Source organism: Centroberyx gerrardi, chromosome 10 (assembly GCF_048128805.1).
Source record: "Centroberyx gerrardi isolate f3 chromosome 10, fCenGer3.hap1.cur.20231027, whole genome shotgun sequence".
Lineage (NCBI taxonomy): Eukaryota > Metazoa > Chordata > Actinopteri > Beryciformes > Berycidae > Centroberyx > Centroberyx gerrardi.
The window spans coordinates 22,362,446-22,386,956 of record NC_136006.1 but is presented as its reverse complement, the minus strand read 5'-3'; the positions used below and the strand labels follow the sequence as shown (position 1 = coordinate 22,386,956).

Below are 24,511 nucleotides of genomic sequence, written 5' to 3'. Positions count from 1 at the left end.
GGGGAGAGGGAGTGAATGGACGGGAAAAGTGGGGGAGGGTTTTCCATTGTGTGGGTATGAGCGTTTGTGCATGTGTGTGTGTGTGTGTGTGTGTGTGTGTGTGTAGGAGGGTAGAGGTTGATCTCTGTGCTTTGAGTGCGGCTGAGTTCCCCATTCATTCATCTATATGACTGTGACCTGACCTCTCCTCAGCATGGGACAGACAGAAAAGGGTGAGAGTAAAGGACATGCAGATGGAGTAGAGGGAGAACTGCTACTTCCAGATCATCAGATCAACTCACAATTTCACACTTAGTGTCCTTATATAATACTTGAAATATTATATAACACTTGTATACTTAAGATTTAGGAACCATGAGAAAACTGAGATTAGGAAAATGGTTGGAGGGCCGTGTGTTTGAAGAGAAAACTATGTATGTAACCCTATGGGCTTTTAACACAGCCATGCGTCAAAAGATTTCTTACAGTTTGAGCTTGTACTGCTTCCAGCCCCCCGGGGCTTAGTCCGCCCATATGTGGGTTGAGTTCATCCTCAACAAGGCCACTGGGACAGGCTGCCAGTCTGCCCGCATGGTCTCTTCTTGCTTTATCTGGTTGTTGTGTCTCAGCAGGATGACAAGGTTGATAACCGGGACAATAGGCTCGTCGTGATGGCAGTGCCTCCCTAAACACACACCGTCCGCTGATGTGCTGCATCTGGGTGAAACATCAGCGGAGGGACTTGTTTTCTCCTTCAAATGCTCAGGTTATGGTTGTTTTCCATAGTACTGACTGAGGGAACTGTCTAAATACACATCTACACTGGACTCCGATTGTCCCCCACAATGAAATTGGATTATCCATATGCTGAATTTAACAGTGGACCTGTAACAATTCAGGAAAGAGCTTTTCCTGTTTTTAAAATAACTCTTAATACTCATCACTTTTCAGTATTAGGCTCCCACTGAATGCAGCATTTGCTTTAGACAGAGAGCAAGATAAAGAGAGTGAACTAAAAACAGATTAAAAGGGTGTAAAGGAGTTGGATGTAGAGGGTGTGATGGCTCCACTGGTGGAATGGGAGACATCAGGAGAATGTTGGCTTGTACAAGGTCATCTACCCCCCCGGGCCGATATGCCACCACCAACATGTCAGTGCCTTTAATCAGGCATCTCAATACTTTTTGTTACATAATGTGCATATACAAATAAACACACCCATTAATCTTTTCCCCTAGCCATTATAGACAAGTACAACAATGGCAGTCTCCTGGATTGACAAATTCATGCCCATCTCACAGAAAAATGTGCATCCACGTTATGCCTGGATGCCTTGTTGACTTTGTACTGAAGGACAAGCATTGATGTCATTGCAGGAGGTCGCCATCTTTATGTCCATTCCCCTTGTATAAAAAAAAACAAACACACACAGCTAGTGTGGATCTAGTATATCCATCTCTAGCAATATCCACAACTGGCATGCAGTTTAAGTGAAAGAAAATAAGCCCATCACTACATAGGATTTGAATTTTATACACAAACATTTTATTTGGTCAAATAAAGCAACATTCTAATAACAGAGGAGGTGTGAACTGGTGGGAGAGCATGTAGAGGGAGCAGCCAGTACAGAGGCCTATCAATACACTGAAAAACCTAAGTATTTTAAAACATTTTGATGACTGCTTTTCATTCCTCAAGCAAGGCTACTCTGACCTCAATCATTCCTTACAGGGAACACTCACGAAATAGAGAATAAAAACAAAAGTACATACAGACTACATTGTTCTGTTTTATACTTCTCCTAATTCCACACTTTGTTTTCAATTTAAACAAAGTCAATAGGTGGCAATCCAACACTGAATGCGTCAGTGTTGGATTGTTTGACACCTATGAAAAGACCGACACAGCTAAATAATAAAAAATGGACTCAGTCCTACAACAGGGTAGGCGGGACAATGGAGAGGAGATATTGTAGAGAGAAAAACCAAGAGATAAAGGAGAGAGGAGAAAAATTGTGAGAGCACACAAGTTTGTATTCACAAGACATACTCCAGCTCATAGCGGATGAAAGGGTTTTTCTCATCATTGTAGACTTGTGGGTAGTGGGCGATGAGGGCATCCTGGGAACCAATGTAGATGGAGTTGTAAATCTTCCAGTAAACGTCCCTCACCTTCCTGGCTGGGTGGAACAGGCCCTGGAGACACAGGCAATACAGCAAGGTTTAACACGTTGACTTTTTTGTGAATGGTTTTACATCCACACTCATCTCATGCTACAAGGGTGAACTCGTTTTGTAGTACAAGTACAGGTAGTTGCTGGGCACAAAACGCCAAGAGTTCAGTGACCTAAAATATTGTTTCTTCTTTTTTCCTGGGCCCTGCTGAATAATTTAACAGAGGTACACAATATGGCTGTGCATTTATGGCAAAAATGCTAATCCAATTTTACCAAATATTGTGATCACAGCTGTTGACCACAATTATTAGTCTGTTTCAGGAAACATTTTATTTTACATTTATTTGCACCTCAACATATTTTCACTTTTTTCAGTGCAGCATTCTTAAACTAGCAGCAGCCACAAAGGCCTGTTTTCACTCTTACTGTCATTCTCTCACTTACTGTCATTTTATTCACAAAATTTAAATAATTACAACTTTATTATTTTAGGGCACAGCTATATCATTAAGGCAAACTTTACCCAGAATCTATACTTGTTTGTAGTCAAAGCATCTCCAAATGGCCTTACCTGTAGGCAGTATTGCAGCATGCGGCAGGGCCCGATGGCGACCCTCAGTCCCTCCAGAGCACCCATGACGGCCTGGATAACGTGGGGTGACGTTTCAAAGACGTTGGGCCACACGTAGTTAAGCAGGTGATTGAGTGAATCTTCGCAACCGAAGCCGTAGACGCCCAGAGACATGTGCTGGACCACCGCACTGGCTGTCTGTCTGTGGACCAAGTCTCTGCAGAGGAAGAGAGGAAAGGGGTCAAGGCTCAGCATTTACTGGAATAACTACGCTGGAAATGATAAAGCAAGCCGAGTTTATTCAGGGAATGGATATAGCTTGTTGGGCCAACAGTTTACAAATGACAGCGCAAGATGGCAGCTGCTAGAGGTTCTATTTTCTATGGCTTTGGAGGGCTAGCAACATTTACATTTAAGGTATTTAGCTGACACTCATCCAGAGCAACTTATGAACGCAACTGAAAAATAAGCTTCAAGTCCCATATCACCAAAAATTACAAGCAGCCAAAAATAAGGAGGGCAGAAGGTCAGGGCTTTAGGGCAATATTCCTGTGACAACAGAATAATTATGTCAGTGTGAGTACTAAATAAATAAATACATTTTTTTACTGAGTAAGAAGAGTGTAAGTGTGTTTGGGAAGGGGTCATTTAGTGGGAACGTGACACAACATACTTCTTGAAGAGATGACTTTTCAGTCTATGATGGAAGATAGGGAGTGATTGCGGATCCAGTAACATAGTTCTCTGACTCACCTGTCCATGAGTGCGTCCTCCAGCAGCGGTGTGACAGCGTAGATGTAGTCCTTGCCCATCTCCCCGATGTACTCAAACAGGAAGGACAGGGACTTGAGCACACCGTTCTGCACGTTGAGCTCAGGCACACGGTATTCGTTCATGAGCGCAGGCAGCACAGTGAACGGTGAACAGGTCTCAGCCACGATGGCGATGGCCACGGTGGTGCAGACACGGTTCTGACGCTCCTGGACCTTCAGGTTATTGAGCAAAGTGGCCAAAACATCGTGGGGGCTGGGAGGAGACGAGGGGGCAAAAACAGTTTAGGATGGCACTTCTTGAGAGCAACAGGGAATGGTTTGAACCTATTTACTGCGGTTTATCCAGTGATAAACATTTCAAATCCTAAAAGGAATCAGTGAAATAAACAGTAACAAAAGACTTGGTCAGAGAATGTAAGGCATAGAGACTGAAGATCCCTATGGTGTTGTGCTGGCACTCACCCGATGGCCTTGGCGATGTAACCAAATGTGTTGACAGTGGCTCTGCGGATGGCCTTCTTGTGAGCCTTGAGCAGTTCCAGCAGCTCAAAACAAATCCTCATCCACTCCCTGGCTGACACGTACTCAGCTCCCCTAAACGTACACAAGTAGAAAGGCTAAGGTCAACAGTGCTGTGATGCTTCACTTTACTAGCAAAAAAAAGGTTGTGCTATCAGATTCTTGTGTATTTCTAAAGTGACTATTCTGGCATATTATGCCGTTTTCCCATACTGACCTATCAGCGATCCTGCCCACCAGGTCGATACAATTCTCCTGCACCTTCTCATGTCTGTTCTTCAGGATGGGCGTCAAACGAGGAAGCAGGTCTTTGATTGGTGGGGTCATCTTGTGCATACCTGCAATGGGAGAGAAAGTAACCCATCAGCTCTCCACATGTTCCACATGCTGATTGGACTGCTATGCAGAACAAGCCCATTGCAACTGAGTGTGACAAAGTTCTTTAAAAGGTATCAGGCAATACATGAGATGACTGCAGTAGTAAGTTGATGAAGCAGTAGAGTGACGTACCGATAACGTTAACAATGGCCTTCAGTGCTCCCAGGATGCTACCCAGCACCTCTGGGTACTCCTCTCCCAGGTACTCGTACAGCACCACACCCAAGTGACCCATCAGCTTCTCCTGCAATGGCAGAGACAGGGAGAACATGCGTTAGCTTGTTAAGTGTGTTATACGGTTGAATCCGCACGTGTGCCTGTGTGTTCATATCAAAGCGTACCTCCTGGCAGGTCTTCATGACCACAGCAGTGCGGGAGATGAGGTCGGCAGCCTGCTGGCGGACTTTGGCCGACTTGTTGTTCAGACGCCACAGCACCGTACCACAGATCTGAGGCAGGTAGGGTTTCACACGCTTCCCCAGGGCATTCACCACAGTGCCAAAACCATTCAGCATCACAGAGTCCTGGAGAAAGGAGGGAGACAGGGTTGAATCACTAACAAATACATTTCTGTGGAGCTGATCTGGCTCTTCCCATAGTTATTAATTCAATGTTGTTGGGGGTGGGTATGTTTCCAAATTAATAGATGTTCAGTTCAAGTCTAAGGATGTGTCTGATATATTCCCCCACTTGCTCTTGTTTAGCCTGATCACCATCATTCCTCACCTCTGTTGTCTGTTCCTGGAAGGCGTATAGGATACCGTCGATCAGCTGCTCCTCCAGCTTGTGGTCAATGTCTGCCGCCCCCAGGTTGCCCATAATCTTTTCAATGGTCTCCATCACCATCTTCCTGTACTGTTCTGCCTCATCTTTCAGGTCATCCACAATGCGTGAAATGATCTCTGCTGCTCCCACCTTGTTGGCCAGCTCCACTGTGGTGTCCACCAGCTGCAGGCGGAGAAAAGACAGTGCAACAACTTATGAGATGTGTGCATATGCTTCAGTAGTTTCACATCGAGATTACCCTTTACAACGGCCAATTTCTTGTTTTTAACCACAGCACCGTGGTCTTGAAGAGCCAATGTCAGGCCAGTCAGAAAGACTGAGACACTTCACTCTTCAATACCTGGCCACTATGAAACTTTGTCATTGTGTGCTAAAAAATAAAATGTACATTCAGTCTGTGCTTCATTGAGCAGTATCTAATAAAAAGGAAGAGGAAGTTGTATCATTCTTCACATATGCAAACCACTGGATTTCTGTATACATTTGCTAGTAGTTGGACATGTACTATTTGTGTGTATGCTAACCTGTCTGTAGTTGCGTCTGTCCAGAGCCATCCTGTGCTGCCAGAAGTGCTTGAAGAAGGGGGGCAGGATCTCTGTCTTAATGTAGTTGGCTTCCACACCATCAGTGCCACAGCACTGCTTCACCACCTGAGAGACAAGGCAGGAGTACAGGACAGGTCAGAGATGGAACTGCATGCAAGGTGACAGAAAACATCTGAGGGTTTCGAGAACCAAGGGTTTGCTTGGTCCTTCACATCTGAGTTAAGAGAAAGACCAGATAGGTTAGTCAAGGCTTCATAATTGTAACCAACAGGTGCAGGTTGAGAACAGAGAGGACATGATTGTCAGGTCTGCTAGCTCTCATGTTGGTGTCTATCTAGCGAACTACTAGCCCTGATCTGACCATAGAGAGGTTGAACAGGCGAGAATTATTCGCAGGAACTGCACAAAGGCCTAAAATAGCAAGGTTTGCTTCACTGAAGTTGAACATGGCCAAATACTCTTGCCCTCTGGTACCTTGAGTACAATCTTTTTCATCTCCTCGTCGGGGGACTGGAACTCTCTGATGAGGATCAGCATCACCTCTCTGGTGTAGTAGTTGGCATACTCTGCGTCCATCAGGGGGATCAGGTAGCCAATGGCCTTCAGGAAGGCAGCCAGACCCTGGTAACAAAGGGGGACAAACAAATGAGTGGTGACTTCAAACATCTACTTATGCTTATTCACGTTAATAATAAATGTTTTGTCTGCTGCTCCCAGCAGAATATTAGTGGTCTATCTGACCTCTGAGAGCAGCAGCCCCTCATAGGAGGTTCTATAGCAAGCAAAGATTCACACTGTAGCCACACAGAGGCTTAGTGCTGGGTGTTGATCTTGCACTGGATACCGTTTGTACTTCTCTCCATGAACTAAATAACAAAGTAACTGCTTTCATCAGTACATAGCATTTTTCCTGTTCATTCAAGGGTGAGTCGGTGTCCTTACCTTTCCTCTGTGCTGTCTGATACCCTTCCAGAGGGGCTTGAGGACTGAGTCAAAGGACTCAATACCATATGGTGTGGCAGCTTCAGCCAGAGCAGCAATAGCCAGGGCACTGATGGTCCTCACCTTCTGCTGCTCATCCACCAGACCTGTGGCCACAAAGCAGTCAACACCGACATTCAGAGCTCAGATACATTTCATTCTAGACATTTTCACAATTTTATTATTCTTAACATTTTCTTGCAACAATCATTATACAGGGTATATGCAGGTTTTTAGCAAGTTCAATTTAGATCACTTTTAATGGCAGTTTGAAGATTTAAGAACAATTTTACACAAAAAAGCTGAAAGAATGGGAAAAAATATAGGTTTGCAAAATGGGGGGAGAAAAAGGGTTGAGATCTCAGTAGAAAAACAGTATACTGAGAAAATGTTTTTAAGACCGTAATTACGACCTAAAAGGCTGTAATTAACTGCATTTAAGACCTTTCAAGGCATTGATTTTATAATTTTTTAAGACTTCAAGGACTGCAGGCACCCTAATATATGTCCAATATATCACTGATGGCAGTGTGGTGGGTGACTAACCGTGCTCTATAATCTCCACCAAGCTGCGGAGATGGGGCAGGATGGCACAGCCCATAAGGATGGCAATTTGCTGGACAATCTTGATGCCTGTGTGTCGGGCCTGCCAAGACTTCTTGCTTTTACACACGGCTTTGAGGAAGGGCAAGAGGGAGGGAATGCCCAGGGCAGAGGCCACCACGGCAAAGGCTCTGGCTGTGGTGTTTCTGACGTACTCGTCCATGTTGTCAATATCAGGTCGCATTGTGGAGATCATGGTGGCCAAGCCAGCAGCCTAGAAGATAGAAGAATGGACAAAAGTCAAATATTAAAGGGAGGCGTTAGAGTCAGAGCTAGATTATGCCAGAGGTTTTATTCACCAAGTGAAATAACAGAAGTGAATACAATAAACGAAATAGCTTTCTAGATGCAGTTAAATATGTACTGGTACTTTGTAATTGTAACCAACGGGTGCAGGGTGAGAACAGATAGGACATGGATGTCAAGTCTGCTAGCTCTCATGTTGGTGTCTATCTAGCGAAGTACTAGCCCTGATCTGACCATGGAGAGGTCGAACAGGCGAGAATGATTCGCAGGAACCATATTGTGCCCAATGTATGGACTAAAAAACAAAAAACAAAAGCAACATCGAGTATACAACTACAATGAAGTGCTCTGCCTCACCTTTGCCAAGTTGGAGATGATCTCTCTGCCTTCTACTCTGGCATAGTAGTCCTCATCAATCAGTAGGGGTTCAATCACCACCAGGATCTGGAACAAAGAGGACAATCAGTCTCTCAGACACACACAGCAGACATTCCACTATCATACACACGCACCTCTTATGCTGAGCCTACCTTGTGTACGTATGGTCGGACCAGGTCGTCCAGTTTGTAGAGAATGCGGTCAATGACTTTAACCAGCAGGTGGCGCTCCTGGTCCTCCAGGGTGGGAGACATGAGCAGTGGCAGGATCTGGTTGAACAAGGGGCCTGCTCCAAACTCACGTGCCTTATCTGTGATCTGACGCAGAGCCGCCTAGCAGAGAGGAGAGCGAGGAGAAAGGGTCAAACTTGATGGCTGAGATGACATGGATCGAAATGGCCTTCAGTCTAAACAGATCGGATACATTTGGTCTGCTGCTCCCAGCAGAGCATAGTGGTCTATCCTCTGACTTCTACTGAAAGCAGCAGTCCCTCACAGAAGAAATTCTTTAGCAAAGATTCACACTGTAGCCACACAGGCTTAGTGCTGGGTGTTGATCTCGCAGTGGATAGTGTTTTTGTGCTACATCTCTTGAGACGTTTCCTCAACAGATCTGGCAGCAGGGGGAATGAATAGGCTTACCAAGGAGCCCTATTGCATACAAAGTGCTTCAGGAGAACATAAGAGGTTTGAGGCCTTAATTACAGTGGCGAGGGAGTATTTTAATTGAGGATTTTATAATTGAGGATGAGGGTTCAAGGTCAGGTTACAATAATGGTGACTGACCTTCCTCATAGGTGGTGTTCCATTTTTAATCTTCAGCAGCAGCTTCATGATCTTCCTCTCCTTCTGCTCCTCAGGGCTCAGTGTGGACTCATCCACCTCCACCTAACACAAACACACAGCCACACATACTGTTAACCTACTGAACTTCAGACAGGACAAACATCCAGTTGTGTGTTTTACACTGTTCTGCATGTGTTGGGTGCACATGCTGCTGTATACACAATCTAGAAATATGTGTTTGATACTCACCAGCAGTTTGTCAAAATACTGGATGTCATCTGGTTTGAGGAAGGGGAGGTTTCCAGAGGGCTGGTCGTTGACCTGCTTCATGGAGCGGTCCTCTGTCTGCATGTGGAAGCCTGTCATGCCTCCAATAGGGGTGGGGGTGGCTGACAGCTTACGGGCCGGGGTACGGATGGGCACGTAGCCTGCTGGTGGAGGCAAGACCTGGCAAGAAGAAAAGCATGTATCAGTACTTTGATTTCTCTTTTAAATAAAATGTACCAATACATTTGTGTCATTGGTAATTGTTGAAACTAATAAGACTGGAGCGGGGCATGTACCTTGTATCCCTCAGGGAACATGGCATCAAGCTCCTCATCTGTGAGCGGACGATTCCTCTCGTCAATTTCCCTCTCCCACCTCCATGCCTGCAGCTGCTCTGGGGTCATGCTCATCAGATGACCTGGAGACAACAGAAGGGAAAACCTTAAGTTAAAACACAGATGAACCATTAAGGACTAGAGGGCCAATGAGGCTAATCATGGCAGTTACTTATTTACCTGGTGTGGGTGTAGCCATGTTCATGGCTGGGGTTCCTATGGGGGTCTTCCCTGGGGTAAGCAGTGGCGTTGACGATCCCATCTGACTGGCAGGGGTTTCGTCCCAACGGGACTTCCTCTTACTGGCCCCTGGGGTGGGGGTCTCTCCCACCGACTCATCTCCTCTGTCTGTTCGCGGGGTCTCAGCCCAGCCGCTCCCATGTCCGGGGGTCTCCCTTTCTGTCTTTGGGGTTTCGTCCCAGCGGTTTTTGCGGACACTACCCGTGGCTCCCCCGTGTCCTGGTGTTGCGTGGCCGGGTGTGTCTCTGCCAGGGGTGGCAGCGCCGGCTGGCGTGTGGCTGGGAGTGGGATCCCACATACGGGTGCTAGGGGTGGCCCCTGGGGTCTCACTGCCCTTTGGCCTGCCGGGGGTTTCATCCCAGCGGCTGTTGGAGGGTGTGTGTGCAGGGGTGTGTCCCGGAGTCTGTGAGGAAAGTAGAGAAAGAAAATATGAAAACAAAAATCATAAGTGATTATCTACAACTTAAAAATGTCCTGCCATAGTTTACCGGGTTCCCTCTAAGATACCAAGTTGCCACTAGCATTAAACTCAATCCCTTAGAAGTCCAAAGACATATACAATAACAACCGATGTTCACTGTAAGGCACTCAATCTGTATTCATTAGAACTATGAAAACCTAGCCGTCAAGCAGTACGGTGTTGAAACTTGGGCCATTCACCTCAGCTGAGGCATCAGCCTGGTCCCAGCTGGACATCTTTTTGGGCGTCGTGTTGGTAGGGGTTTGGTTTTGGTCAGCTGTCTGGTCCCAGCGGCGCTTGCGCTTTGCGGCAGCTTGGGAGGCAGCAGAGCCGTTCACAGCCTTCAGGTCCCCCGATTTGGCCTTCTCTGCCAGCTGCTGACGGATCTCTTTCTGCAGGGAGAGACACACAAATGTCAGGCCAAACAGCACAACTATCCTAGAGCAAAGAACAGGATTCTATTCAGGATTCACAATTGTCACTTGTGTCTGAATGGGGTCTGTAAATAATCTGCAGCCGTATGTCCAAAAGGCAGTGGGTAGACCGTACCTCCTCTTTGGTCAGGTGCTGCTCTCTCATGACGTCCATATACGACCTGACCTGCAGCTTGGGGTCCGGCGTTTTGCCCCCTGCGCGAAAGAGCACCAACAAGAACACAGGACACTCATCAGAACACACTCTAGAAACCCAAATTATAACAAACACAGCAAACACAGACACAGCCAGCTAACCCTGACTCTTTACCAACTGATTAATTTATTATGTTCCATTTGTTTTACAGCTGAATCACAAAACAAAGCCCTACAGATTTACATATACATTCATCTTTTTCTTACATACAGACATAGCAGTCTAAGGAAAAACAAGCAGATACATAGAGAGAAGAGCTGAGGTTGTTGAGATTAAGAAGATATAGCCATCACTGATGCAGGGGTCCTGGGCTGTGCTCTCCAGAATACGTACACTTTCAGTGCCAAGGGTCCTTCTGCAGTCAGACTTCAACCGGCAGAAAAGAAGCCTAGAAAATTTCTCTTTACCATTAGTAACACTTTGGAAAAGGGTTGGAACTCACACACAATAGTATACCACCTGTGTTGCATTGATTTACGGCACTCAAAAAATAAAGTATCCTCTTGATGCTTAACCTCAAAGCTAAAAAAATAAAAATAAGAGACTCCAGATTCCCAATTATTTATAACAAGTGACAAAAATTAAGTCAAGATTTTGAGGCTGAATCTAGGAATTACATGTCACCACAGCACAATCAGAAATAGCAGATATGATGCTACCTTAGGAGCCAAATATGAAGAGGCAGCAAAATTGAGCCCAACTATCAGTACACAACTGCTGGTCAGAAATATGAGCAAAGACCAGCCAGAGCCACACTCTAAATTCTGACTGATTCCAGCATTGCTTACTATTCAATCATCCTAAATTTGGATCTTGACTTCCTTTTCAGGACAAAGGTAACTAATAAAAAGTAAGGCAAAAGGTTACACTCAAATATTGGGCGGTAAATTGCCATTTTGCTATTAATGCATAGAATATTTTATATATGGTTGTTGGGAAAGTGATAAGCCAAATTAAAAAAGGTAAGAGGCTCTTGGGGTTGAGGTTTGTTGGAGCTCCAGCAGCCAGTAGACCCTGACCAAACTGAAAAATGCACACTTCTGTGTTCACCATAACCTACACAGGATGAGTTGCTGCACCCTTAACAGAGTGCAGTACAGGACTGGCAAAGCAGTACTGCTGTAGGAGAGAAATTAAGGACAGTTAGTATGGGCCTGTGGTATTGTGGTACACAGTTTTCTTGATAACATATTTCTATTTTACAGAGAGAGTTGTAAAATAAAAATATATTTACACAACATCTTTGTAAAAAGAGCTCTCTCTACATGCAGGCTTTAGTTAAAGCCCTATCTAACCTAAACCTGAGGCACTCAGGCCATCTTAAGCTCATATTCTCAGGGGAAATGAAGATGTAATAAAATAGAAGCCAAGTTAATCTAGCTGGCTCAGAGTTATCGTTTGTGGTGTTATGCAAACTAAACCCTAGATGGTCGCATGTTGCTACACTTGTAATGCTATCTCTATGTCAAATTTAGATAAGTTCTACAGGACTAAGAAATGGTCTACCATTGGTTAATTAACAATAGGCTATGTAGTAACAAGCTCAACATGCCTATAGGTTAGGACTTTCAGATTTGTAAGCAAAGCTGGCCAGTCTTAGACAAATTAGTAAATATTGTTTAGACAAAAGCAGTAGAAGCTTAAAATGCCAAACTAATACTTACACCCCTGAAGCCCTAATAAGTTTACTCTGAAAGGACTTAGATTAAATTAAAATGCAGGACTTGAAATCTGACTCCGAGACATGATGGCTTCAAATGTCCGGGCAACTGCACTACACCTGTTTATATCTAACAGTGGAAGCATTGAGACTAGCTTACATCCTGTCACTCAGTGTCCTGAGCGAAGGCCCAATGGACCTTGCATACCTATCAAGTCTGACAAGCCAACAGTGGAGGTAAGTCACCACAAGCCTGTTAAATTACACCACAGAGAAGGGGGAATTGGGCAGACAAACAAGACCTGATTGTCTAATTCACTTTATGGGTGTTATGTCCTTTTAATACTTGGAGGTCACTCACTGAATATAACCCTAAAAACTTTGGTTAACTGAGCCAAGGTTAAAAGCGAGCCAGCACATTTCTCTCCTCCGCCTGCCTCGTGACATAAAGCTCCATGTGTACGAGTGGATAGGTCACTGCTTGCTCTCAGCTACTGAGCACAGCAGGGTGTGGCACATTGCATTGGCAGGTGAATTACACCAAAGTTGACCCTCAAACCTTCAATTCTCATCCCTGTTGCTAACATATGCTACAATACGATAGGAGGACACTGCACCCATCATCATTTAGACTGATAGTCACATGGGTCTGTTAACCCTTCGACTCACACACAACCTATCTGCGACCCATGTTTGTTAGGTGAATTAACCCTTCCAACAAGAGAACACCCAGCCACCTCTCCCAATGAAATGTATGGCAGTCCTACACTGGGTTCAACTTTATTTCATCACACACATTGGCACAAAATGTTCCCTTTGCATACAATGTTCACAACAATAGTCCTTCTCCAAACCACAACAATGAACATAAACTATGTCCACTTTAGAGTTTGTTGCAAAATTGAAAGAAGATTCAATTGGAAATCAATGGATTAAGAGGAAAGGTTACGATGGCACCAAGTGCTCTTGGACCAAAGAGGATTGACCACAGGGAAGGCATGAAGTCTGGGAAGCAAGCCATTGCATTGTGGTCGAAGGGTTAAACAGTAAAAAGGTGGGCATGAAACCCTTGGTATTCATGGGGTCACAAATACAAAAGAACACCATGAAAGGGGAAGGAAATGGGTAGGATGCAATGAAGACAAAAAAGTGGCGAAATTTACCATCTGCAAAGGGGTCAAGACGCTCAGGGGAGATGATCATCTGTCTGCGACGGGCTTTGTATTCGTCTTCCCGCTCCGCAATCTTCTGGGGACGGTGCTCTGCAAACGGGTCATACTGCAAAATGACGAAGGGGGAGAAAGGGAGTAAGAAGACATGGACATGTTAGTTTCCCATGATAAACAAAAGTCATTTTCTCTTCCATCACTCCTTAGGAATACTTTGCAAAACGACTGCACTACACACAATTTTACATCTACACCACAAAGGCCTTTTACAAGTGGCTTTGCATAACATTATTCAAAGGAAATGCACTCTGGAGGTGGTGGAAAATAGCAACATCTTAATTCAGCTTGGCCTGTTTCCACAATAACAGACAAGTCACTTTGATACCACATGTGAAAAATGTTTTTGCTGGTGTAAATATGGTGATAGACATGGAGTAGTTGTGGCAAAATATGACAATAAACAAACACTCACTTGCTCTTCTGACTGGGGTATGGCATTGAGTATTGCCACCGGAGCATGATACCCTGGCTTCTTCTGTCCCAACAAACTGGTTGATGAATCCTCTTCATCATCCTGAGGAAAGAAAGAGAACAGGAGTCTAGTCAAGTCCTGCCACAACGGCAAGCCTCTCCCAGCTCGTATGCAACAGACAATGGGGAGCAGTCAAGCTCCTCACAAATTTTGGAATGACAACAGGAACGACAGTTGTTTGCTAGTGTCTGACCAATGGTTAGAAAAACAGGGATATGCAGATTGCAGACAAAGGATGTGGTGCAACTAATAGGGAAAAGAGAGTGGATGGAGGATCTTTATTGTATAAAGAAACATCTATTCCTGATTAACGGAGCCTAAATAAAATCTCATCCAAGCAAAGTAAAATACTTACATCCTCCTGCTCATTGGCAGCAATAGATGTGACATATCCAGCAAAGCGACTGTCGTTGCCTCCGTAGATCTCCTGGTCATAAAAACCAGTAGAGTCAAGGCCCACTCCCTGCTCTCCCTCCTCCAGGAGGGCAGCCTTCATCCCCTGGATCTCCAGGATCTGGGCCTCTATGTCTTGAAGGACAAGAAGAAACACACAAAGTAAGCACATGACAATCCTGTCTGGAGGACAGAAACAAAGTACGCTGATGGTCAACACTTTATAACGCTCCTTAATAAATTATATGAACATCCCCATTAACTCCATCTGACTCAGAAATACAAACGTAATAAATTCAGCAACATACAGCATAATTCGTTGGGCATAACTCGCTAGTAAATATAGCAACGCCATTTTGTTGTTCACATACGCACTGTATAGCGATGTAACAAAAGAGGAAGATAACTTGCACACATACTATCTCAATTATATCCATCTGACAACGAAATGCATTTATTTTTCTAATTCTGATCGCATTCTGCAGATTTGTTTGGGTCCAATTAGCTAGAATGTACACAGCGACTCCATTTTAGCACGGTGCAGTATGGCCTGGTGAACCGTTTACGCATACATAACGTTTGGTCAAGGTGTTTATGTGTTTGTGACTTAAGCTAACGCTAACTTGATAAACCAGATCGAGATAGTATTTAGCAGATGTACATGACCCTTAGGTTGGGAATCTTTCGTCGTATCGGTTGTTGCCTCTCCACCGATACGACGCAAGATTCCCAAAGGGCCCTGTAGCGTTATCAGGGCTAGACATATCATCAATTAGAAGTTACGTGTAGCAGGGTGGTCGTGTGATTACAATACACGAGTAGTTCTAAAGGGTCATATTAGCACGCCGAGCTTTATTGTAGTGAAGTCATATGTTAAAAAACGCTAACCCTAAACGGTGGCAAGTCCCCTCACGTTAGCTAGCTAGCTAGCTAGCTCGGCAGCCAGCGCCATTATCTACCCCGTCCGCGTTGTGTCGTACCTTGGCCTATTTGGTTATCACGGTTTGAAAAGGGCATACATGCATATTTTGCTACAACAAAAATACCTTGCAGCGTTTTTACAATTTCTGACATACACTTAAGTCAAAAGTAACATGAAAGAAGCAGCCAATTATATATTTTTTGCAATTTAATTTACCTTCGTGTGTTTTGGCGATCTTCGCCATTTTGGTGGTGGTGGTTCGTGTGTGGAACCGGAAGTCAGTAATCCTAAAGTTCCGCTACTTGCTGGCTGTTCTTGGATCAGTTTGCAGCAGCTTTGTACCTCAGGGAAGCGGATTCCGTGCGTCTTTGTTGTCAGATACAATTTACATGGTAAGAGAGAGAGAGGTTCTATGTGCCCACATACTGTAGTTCTGACTGTACGTGCGTATACGTGTTCATGTGGCTAATACAATGCAAATGGGGAATTATGTGAGGCCACGTACAGATTAATGGACATTTTGCCACGCACACAAATTTGAAATGCTCGCACATTCATACATTCATGTGTTACATGCATAAATGACACACGTTGGACATTTTTGCGTTTACGTGTATACTTAAGATGCATAGTACGTATGTGTGAGTTCATATTTGTGTGTGCAAATATTTAAGTTTGAATTCAGCCCAAGCCACAACACAGGCTCTCACATAATTATTATTCATATTCACGGCCACACTGACTATGACTGCTTGCTTAGCTGGTTATAACCACAGAAACTAGAATCAGCCAGAGGTGTGACCAAGTCAACTTTGCTCGAGTCCCAAGTCAGTCTCAAGTCTTGAGGTACAAGTCTAAATGTAGATTACCAAGTTAAGTCCATGTCATTAATGTCAAGTCTAAATGTAGAACATCAAGACAAGTCAGAACAAATCAAGAGTCCAGTATCAATTTAATATCTTAAAGAAAACTAAATATCTAGGACTTTTCAATGCAATATGGTTTTAATAGGATAAAGACTTGGTAAAGGCATCATGAGTTTGATTTCTATAATAAGTTTCAACTTCAATAAATTCAGTCATTCCACAAACACAAGATCTTTTGTCAAAATGTTCAAGTCATCAAAGTACAAGTCAAGTCCCAAGTCTTCTCTTCATGCATCAACTCAAGTCTCACGCAATTAAAACTGTGACTCGAGCCTGACTCAAGTCCAAGTCCTGTGACTCGAGTCCCAACCTCTGAAATCAGCCAAATAAAAGCAAACATCAAAGGTAACTTTAATTGGTTAGTAGATAAATTGATGAGCCACAACATAAGATGAAAAAAGTGTAATCGAAATAGTTAACATTGTCGGTCGTCTGCGCTCAGCAAATGACTATGCAGCGAGTGTGTGTTTAGTTTTTAACCATAAAGTACACTGAACTTGAAAGTAAGGTTACACAGGTCGACACAGCAACCTAATCCAACATCTCGTGACATTTTTGCGTGTGCGTGTATCACGCACGATGCACAGACGTCATAGAGTTTCTCTGGGTGACGAACGGGAGAGCTGGCCAATGAAAACCCTGGCTTGACATGGCTCGTCCAATAGTAGGCCGAATGTCAGAGGCTGTTTCCCAGTAGAGGCGGGGCAAACGGGTGGGTACTGGAGCTGTCAGCCGGGCAGCAGAAAGACCGTCAAGAAGAGAGAAGATGGCGAGAGGTAGTCGAAGCCTCCGAAGAGTAGCTGAGTGTATTAAACAGCTACCGTCCACAGCTAGCCGGGAAACACCGACAAGGAACAACGTGAGGTAAGTTATTTTATCTTGTAAGCACTGACTTAATCTGGGTGGTAATGCATCCAAGAGAAGAAGAGCCAGCAATAGCCAATGTTAGCGCTGACGTTTCCGAAAGTGTTCCCATCAAAAAATGTTAGCCTAATACATTTACGAACTTACATGGACCATACTTGAACTGCTGTAAGAAATGTATTCACAATATTATTTCACACTGACCAGCCCCACTTTGCACTTTGTCTCAGTTTACAACAAGGAACTTAGCTACTCACTTTAGCTTAGTTATGTCTCTGGAATTTTAGTAGTGAAGTTAACTAGGCCTTCAACATATTTTGACCCGCCCTTTTCATTATTATGCTTTTAAAGCAGCTGGACTGGTTATCTTGTTACTGATTTGATTTCCAACTTTCTGACACTGACCTTCTATTGCCACAACTTGATACACCTCTATTGTCCTGCAAAATGTCGGAGTCAGTTGTGCCAAACACCTGTAGTCCAGGTGCAAAACACAATGTGATATCAGACTAACCAGCCATGCATGTATAAGAGGCTAAAGTTATTAGGCTATAGCTAGATAAGTCAGGATGTTTTGCCACGCTTCCACTCCTACAGCTACTGTACGGTGTTACGCAACATCTCTTGACATCCATTTTTATCCGGGGTTTTAAATCCTACAGCTCTGCTTTGTCAGGGAAAGGCTTTTTGCATGCCAGCTGACAGGTGTTGGGCAAGATAAGACCACTAACCATTACTCTCTCAACGGGGGATAAAACTGAAATCCAAGTTAACCTCCAGCACAATGTTCTGGAAGGTGGTAAATTGTTTAGAAGTCCTAGTTCTCAACCATACCGATTTTAAACTCCTAATACCCCCACCCCCTTCCACACACATGCATGGACTTGGCACATTGAGGTCAATGCCATGTTGCAGGCTGTATCACATTTCACTTCATAGTGAATGGGCTATCTGTGGAGTGAGTAATGGAACAGGAATCCTAAGCCCCACATCATCAGAAGTATAGAATAAGTCCTGTGGGTGCATGTTGAAGATGACACTGATATTGTCACGTTACATTAGGTGGTGACATATCGGCTACTTATATCTAAACATCTGTATTGAGAGTTGTGTGACTGTGTGTGTGTTGTGTTATCGCAGCGTCTAGTGCCAGGGTTGTTGTGGCCAAAGTGGCACAGGGGTAAGCAGGCTGTGGGTGACAGCCAGGCACAGTGGGCAAATATAACTGTGTGACAGATCCCTTGATAGTAACCAGTCACAGTGAGCCCTCATACCGCTCCAAAACAGCAGGAGCTAAGTTGAATTGTATGCTCATAGGTTACCAACAGTCCAGATGGCTACAGGCAGTTTTTGTCCCAGCCAGACTGAATGGAAACCACTCATTCATGGTGTCAGAGAGGATCTGACTTGGGGATTTCACTATGATCCCACTGGCTCCTGTTCAGCAGCCTAGCCTTGAAGCAAAGCTATGGGATAAGGAAGGCAACAACATGGGGAATGCATTTTGAATAAAATTTGAATATAAACCTGAGTTTGCTCTTGTGATCAGATGACCCGTGCATTTGACCTTTTTTGGTTTAGTCCCATGTTAGTACCTTGCAGCACAGAGAAGCACACCTTATTCTCTGGACTGAAAACAGACTCCTTGACATTGGAATTTCAATTGAAAGATTCTTGCAGGCTCAAACGTTTGTTCTTTTTGTTCTTCTAGGTGTTGGGCTTCAGTCAGGTAATTGGTATTTCAAAGAGTGACTTAGTAGCAGGAGAGGAGGTGAGGTGTTAGTTTTCACTGGGGCATCAGGTGGATTGAGCCCGTGAGAAAAGTCAGCGTGTAACTAGCCCTGAAGCTTGAGCCAGTGTTCGTGGAATTCTTCCTGTATTACCTGGTAGTGTACAGTCAAGGCCTAATCATTAACCTCGCTCTGCAGCGTCTCCCCCCAGGCCAAACAGAGGGTACATGTGTAGAAACGTAAGGCAGGCAGCCACACTGTAGAGTTGAACAAATCCTGATTGTTAGGCCACCCCAATGCTGGTACTAAAGTAGGTACCCTTAACCTGGTTCCATTCTGCTTTACTGTCTCTGTTGGTTTATATGCCTGTGACCTGTTTGATTTGAATGACGAATGCTTAGCAGGTGTTGAATGAGGGCTTCAATGTCTGCTGTTGCCAAGGCCTAAAGGCTTATGTTGCAGCTTCCTGTCACATTGTCCTTGATTAACAGGTATAGTCAGCTAACTAGCAGAAGGCTTTGTATAGATCTGGTTCCTGAGAAGTTAAGGTAATGTTCTCAAGAAAGATTATGTTGATCAAGGCCAGTATGTCACCGAAAGGCTGTAGCTCATACCCAAAAATACACTTTTCCTGCCATTCTGCCCCCCCTTATGGTTTTAAGGAAATCCTTTGAGGAGGGTTAGGGTTAGGGTCTCTAATTGAAGAGTTCCAGTTTTCATCTCAGAGTTTTAAGTAAATTGAACAACAGAAGATCATCAAACAAGTATTCAAATTAATTGTTAAAGAATATCTGTAGAAACAACAAAATAATTGCGTTATTCTGCCCTCTCTGTACTCCAAGTCAGATTATTGGCCCAGCTCTGGTTTATGTTTTGCGAGAGCATATGTATTTAAGTCCTCACCTTGGTTTTCTGACCCCTCTGTTCTTATCTATGTTTGTTTTGTGATCAGATACCTGTCATCATGTGGGATCCTGATGACGCGCGTGCCCCCCCTGCTGGGTGCAGCCATGCCAGGGCGTGGCGTGGTGTTGCCCGCCCGCAGCTTCTTCAACCTCGCCGATTCCTTCTCCAAGAGGAAGGAATACTCGGAGAGACGCATCATCGGGTGAGTCACTCCAGTCTGGTTTCACTTACTGTACCACATTTTAAAAATGTATTTTTTTTTTTTATATGACTTCTAATTTGCTTTTATGTGGTTTTGCCTGAGGACTTTCAAAAGACCTAACCATACTTTGCCAATCACCAGTGACTAATTCATACCAGTCACTTTTTTGGTCATGGTTTTGATTCTTTTTTTTTTTTATGCGTCAACTCAACATTTATTTCTAATGGGAGATTACAGTTTTCTTGCTTACTGTTTTCCCGATCACACCCCTGATTAACATGCAGATCATAAGTTTATGAATGAAAATTTTCAAATCCTAGAGCCCTATCTGAGGCTCAAAAATTGCGTCCCGTGTATGACGCACTGAATGTCCCCATGTGTTCTGAGGAAAGGTCATAATCACTAAATCTGGTTGTATAAATAGACGCAGGCAGCACCGGCTATTTTCCCTGAGCAGGAGCCATGCAGTTATGTAACACTAGAGTGGGAGACTCTCGCTCTGTCTCTCTCACTCATTAGCTCTTGCCTTAATTTATCTTTCTTTCTATTCGTTTCTTCCTCTTCTCTAAGTCTCTCTATCCCTCTCTCTTCCTGGCTTACGTTCTCTCTCTCTCTCTCTCTCTCTCTTTCTCACTGACCTGGCTCAGACATTAGCGGGTCATGAGCCTTGCGCCTTGTCAGTCTCGTTTAGTGTTATGTCACAAGTTACTCCACTGACGACCTTCACCTGCTTTCTCACATACAAATGTGTCTGGAGGTTTTATGGCTTTCTCCTCTCCGTCCTTGCCTCTTCCAGGTTTTCCATGCAGGAGATGTATGATGTGGTGGCCGGGGTGGAGAACTACCGCCTCTTTGTTCCCTGGTGTAAGAAGTCCGACGTGGTGTTCAAGCGCTCCGGCTTCTGCAAGGCCAAACTGACCGTGGGCTTCCCTCCTGTGGTGGAGAACTACACCTCGCTGGTCACCTCCGTACGCCCCCATCTGGTCAAGGTAACTGCTTCCAAACCATGTGTTAAAAGTCCATTGTGCCTGACCAAGGAGGGTTCAACATTAAGATGTTTTTTTTCTTGGCCCTTATTTCACTGGCCCAATTGGCAAAAATGAAGAGTAATTTATTACTATAAAATGAATGATATTGATAGTTAATAACATACAGCAGCAAAATGACTGAAAAATAAACAACAAAAAAACATTGATTGTAGGTCAATTTTAAATGTTTGAGGTTAAATAACACTGTCAATTTCCAAAGTATAAATTATCCCTTGTTCCACTTAAAAGCTGTACTAGGCAAATTTGCACATTGGTGGCGCTCCAAATGACAATGAGTGGAAACTGAACTTACTGAACAATACCCAGAAATCATATAATGTGTTGTCAGTAAACCGCACACAGCAGTGTTTTCCACAGGCTGTCAGTTTAGTTCGGAGGTGGTGGTGGGGGGTGGGGGTTATTGATGACTTGTTATTGATGTTTCCTTTAGTGAGCCCAGTAGCTCATCTTTTTTCAGACAGTAAAGTCTCTCAATCTACTGTAAGCTAACGGCATTGCAACATTAGCTGACTATCATACTTCCATCTGATTATGGAGGCTATGTTTCAAGCTGTCCATTCGGTTTGTGTCATCACAGACACACCACAACTCAGAGGAGCACAGATGCGCTGCATCATAGGTGCTGAAGATCTAACACTGGTGAATCCAGTCTTCTCTAGACTGCTCACCTGCTGTTTAGGAGACAGTTTTGTATTTCGATTTGTCACTTCTGTGGGTGGAGACGTTTTCCCGTTAGTGCCCATACCCGACACCAGAATTTCATTTGAGCAAATATAGTGAATATACAAGCTCACTATTACAAGGGATGGGACACCCTTCTTGTTGCAGCCCCACTTTGTGATTTAGGCTGATAAGACAGCTGTATTTTTACATAATGCTTGGTGCAGCTTTAATGTATTCATGGATTAACTGTCCTTACCAACTTTCTGTAAATGTAATCAGCAATAAGCTAGAAAAACAAAACAACAACCAGAGTAGAAATTCACGAGGCTTGTAAGTTTCTCTATTCATCTGTCTTGCCAATCCATTAATCGAATCTAATATGTGTTTCTGTGTGTGTGTCTTGCTTCTCAGGCGTCCTGTTCAGACGGTAAACTGTTCAACCACTTGGAGACGGTGTGGCGCTTCAGCCCCGGCCTCCCTGGCTACCCTCGAACCTGCACCGTGGACTTTGCTGTAAGTACTAGGACTTTATCAACCTAGCAGCCTGATATGGCAAAGCATCTATGTGAGGAAGAGATTGTAAATTAATCTTTCTTCCCTGTTAGTCCTTGTCTGATCATGTGTAGGCTCGTCCACGTGTCTTAGCTTGGCATGCACATGCAAGTGTTGTATTTCTCATTGGCTCAATTTCAGCCTCAAGGCCACGCACACAAATGACGTACATACAGTGTCAAATAACCTGCTAACATTAAGGTCTCTCCCCCCTCTCTTCTCCTGCCCAGATCTCCTTTGAGTTCCGCTCCCTCCTCCACTCCCAGCTAGCTCATGTCTTCTTCGACGAGGTGGTGAAGCAGATGGTATCGGCGTTTGAACGTCGGGCCTCCAAGACGTACGGCACCGAGACGAACATCCCCCGTGAGCTCATGTTCCACGAGGTCCACCACACGTAGCGGCCCACACACACAATGCCAATGTCAGAGAGGAAAGAGAGGAAAGGGAGAAGAGAGAGAATGACGGGGGGAGAGAGAGACTACCTGTGTCCCAACTGAAAACTGCGGTGCCTTTCTCACAATAACGACCAATGAGTTTATTCCCAACAACTGCCTACGGCTGGATCTAATTTTCTATGAATTATTTACCAATAAGTAGCGTGTTGCTGCTGGGCCTGAAACTGTCATTTTAGATCCACCAACCAATTGTGATCTTGGTGCTACAAAGACACTGACCCAAATCCTTTAACTGGTGTTGTGGGTCAGGTTGCTGCTAGTGCCGGCACTGCATGGATAGAAGAACTAGATTAGAGCAAGGTTAGTGAGGGAATTCATATGTCAAGCAGAGAGGATGTCACCAACCAAGACCTGGGTCTAGATTAGTATTAAAAACCTTAAACAAAGGATCTAATAGAATAATCTCAAAATTCATGCAGTGCAACCCCAAAAAATCTGCCCCTGAAAATCTATGACAGTGGTTTTTCACCTCTACCTTTTTAAAAATTAATGTGGGATTGGGGCTAAACTACCATATCTACCATAGGGAGTAGCCACATCAAGCTTATCTATAAGGAGGATGTGTAAAAACAAGACTGCAGATAGATGTACTGTATACTACCAGGCATGCACACACCTGTTAAAAGGTGCTGCATTTTTTTTATTTTAAAAGGATGTCACTAGGGACGGTGTCTGTTTTATTTGTTCTTTATATTTCATAGCCCTATGCTCTCGTCATTCTGAATGTGAGCAATGCTGTACAGAAGAGTTGCTAAATGATATATAACAGTGGATGTTTTTAAAGTGTGCAATATCAGTAGTACAAGTATAGTTAGCAAGATAGTAAGCAAGCCAGGATATCCACTGTCTATAAGGGCCCAAACTGGCCTGGCAGAGGCCAGGGTCACACACCTTGACCTGTCCTGTCGGTCAGATTGCTGATTCAGTGAGGTATCTACCATCCTGAAACCTTTACAATTCCAACTTTCCAACCCACACCGCTCACCGAGTGCCTCTTGACATAGTGGCAGCATATTTATCTTTATTTTTAAACATTATACTCATTTTATCATATTTATTATTAGGCTGAGTTTAAGTGTAAATATCTATTTGAAGATCACCTGAGAAAGACCTATACACTGCTTATAAAGAAAATGATAATGGGTTTGTGTCTTTATGCTTCATGGGATGGGGGAAGGTTTTTTTTGAGTGTAAATGAAGTTGTGTTGAATGGCTTAAGAGAGATGTACTGACTGCATGATTTATAAACTATTTTTATAGAAAAAAGACTCTTTGACTCTTTTTGTGCGTGGTTGTGTTTATCAACACTGCTTCAGACTGGTTTGTGGCCTCCTGGCTGGACAGAAATAGGGTCGTCATGTGAGTGGTAAGAATAGAAGTACCACTGACTGAGGTATGGCTGCTGCTGAACAGTCAATCATAAGCACTACAAATGTCACTGCTGGCAAAGGGCAAAGTTCAATTTGAATTCCGAGGCTTTCCAGTATTCCCTGCGCCCTTTGACCTGAGTTTTGTTTTCGCAAAAAAAGGAATTTGGATCATGTTCACAGAGGATCACTGGAAAACTTTAAGTACACTTTGTAATAAATACCAGCATATTTATAATAAATATGTATATTTAATCATATTTACAGTCAGGCTGTCAGGCAGTGAGCTGATCATGTAAGGCCATGGGCTTCATACTTTCCCAGGAAAGTTTCATTTGGAATTTAGATAGCCATGTCCCATTGTGTGCTTCCTTGCATACTTCATGACTATGTTAATATCACAAACAAGAATGTTTTGGAAAAAATAAGCCAAATATAAGCCACTTTGTCTAAAGCGCCTTTAAGTGGC

The 24,511-nt window shown here is 43.9% G+C and overlaps 2 protein-coding genes across 7 annotated transcripts; one reads left to right on the top strand and one right to left on the bottom strand.

The window, feature by feature from the left end:
- Window positions 1-1,501: 1,501 nt before the first annotated feature.
- Window positions 1,502-15,596, bottom strand: sf3b1 (splicing factor 3b, subunit 1). Of its 6 annotated transcripts, XM_071926328.1 has the most exons (24): window positions 15,545-15,596; window positions 14,369-14,541; window positions 13,954-14,055; window positions 13,476-13,590; window positions 10,572-10,651; window positions 10,223-10,414; window positions 9,503-9,965; window positions 9,284-9,405; window positions 8,970-9,167; window positions 8,721-8,822; window positions 8,088-8,267; window positions 7,915-8,001; window positions 7,255-7,525; window positions 6,670-6,815; window positions 6,202-6,348; window positions 5,707-5,832; window positions 5,123-5,344; window positions 4,738-4,920; window positions 4,529-4,640; window positions 4,236-4,356; window positions 3,962-4,093; window positions 3,480-3,752; window positions 2,727-2,943; window positions 1,502-2,174 (listed from the first exon to the last, which is right to left on the bottom strand). In XM_071926328.1, exons 1-24 carry the CDS (start codon window positions 15,570-15,572, stop codon window positions 2,016-2,018), a joined length of 3,951 nt encoding a protein of 1,316 aa, XP_071782429.1. In that variant the 5' UTR covers window positions 15,573-15,596; the 3' UTR covers window positions 1,502-2,015. The 6 variants fall into 6 exon arrangements, 5 of the variants coding, with proteins under 5 accessions (XP_071782429.1, XP_071782428.1, XP_078142382.1 ...); XM_071926327.2 differs by lacking the exons at window positions 13,476-13,590; window positions 13,954-14,055; window positions 14,369-14,541; window positions 15,545-15,596 and adding an exon at window positions 10,986-11,698; XR_011785550.2 differs by lacking the exons at window positions 1,502-2,174; window positions 2,727-2,943; window positions 3,480-3,752; ... (13 more) ...; window positions 9,284-9,405; window positions 9,503-9,965 and adding an exon at window positions 10,986-11,040 and having other exon boundaries at window positions 10,355-10,414; window positions 15,545-15,590.
- Window positions 15,597-16,986: 1,390 nt separating this feature from the next.
- On the top strand, window positions 16,987-23,943 carry coq10b (coenzyme Q10B). Its single transcript, XM_071926365.2, has 5 exons — window positions 16,987-17,118; window positions 19,801-19,956; window positions 20,753-20,945; window positions 22,080-22,181; window positions 22,451-23,943. The coding sequence occupies exons 1-5, from the start codon at window positions 17,021-17,023 to the stop codon at window positions 22,616-22,618; spliced, it is 717 nt and encodes a 238-aa protein (XP_071782466.2). The 5' UTR covers window positions 16,987-17,020; the 3' UTR covers window positions 22,619-23,943.
- Window positions 23,944-24,511: the final 568 nt, after the last annotated feature.

Excerpts from the sequence above, each read along its gene's own strand:
- coq10b (XM_071926365.2), top strand. The coding sequence starts at position 17,021 with ATGGCGAGAGGTAGTCGAAGCCTCCGAAGAGTAGCTGAGTGTATTAAA. Across the intron at positions 17,119-19,800 it reads CCGACAAGGAACAACGTGAG|ATACCTGTCATCATGTGGGA; the intron begins GTAAGTTATTTT and ends TTTTGTGATCAG. Across the intron at positions 20,946-22,079 it reads TACGCCCCCATCTGGTCAAG|GCGTCCTGTTCAGACGGTAA; the intron begins GTAACTGCTTCC and ends CTTGCTTCTCAG.
- sf3b1 (XM_071926328.1), bottom strand. The coding sequence starts at position 15,572 with ATGGCGAAGATCGCCAAAACACACGAAG. Across the intron at positions 8,002-8,087 it reads TCCGACCATACGTACACAAG|ATCCTGGTGGTGATTGAACC; the intron begins GTAGGCTCAGCA and ends TCTTTGTTCCAG. Across the intron at positions 3,753-3,961 it reads TACATCGCCAAGGCCATCGG|CCCCCACGATGTTTTGGCCA; the intron begins GTGAGTGCCAGC and ends GTCTCCTCCCAG.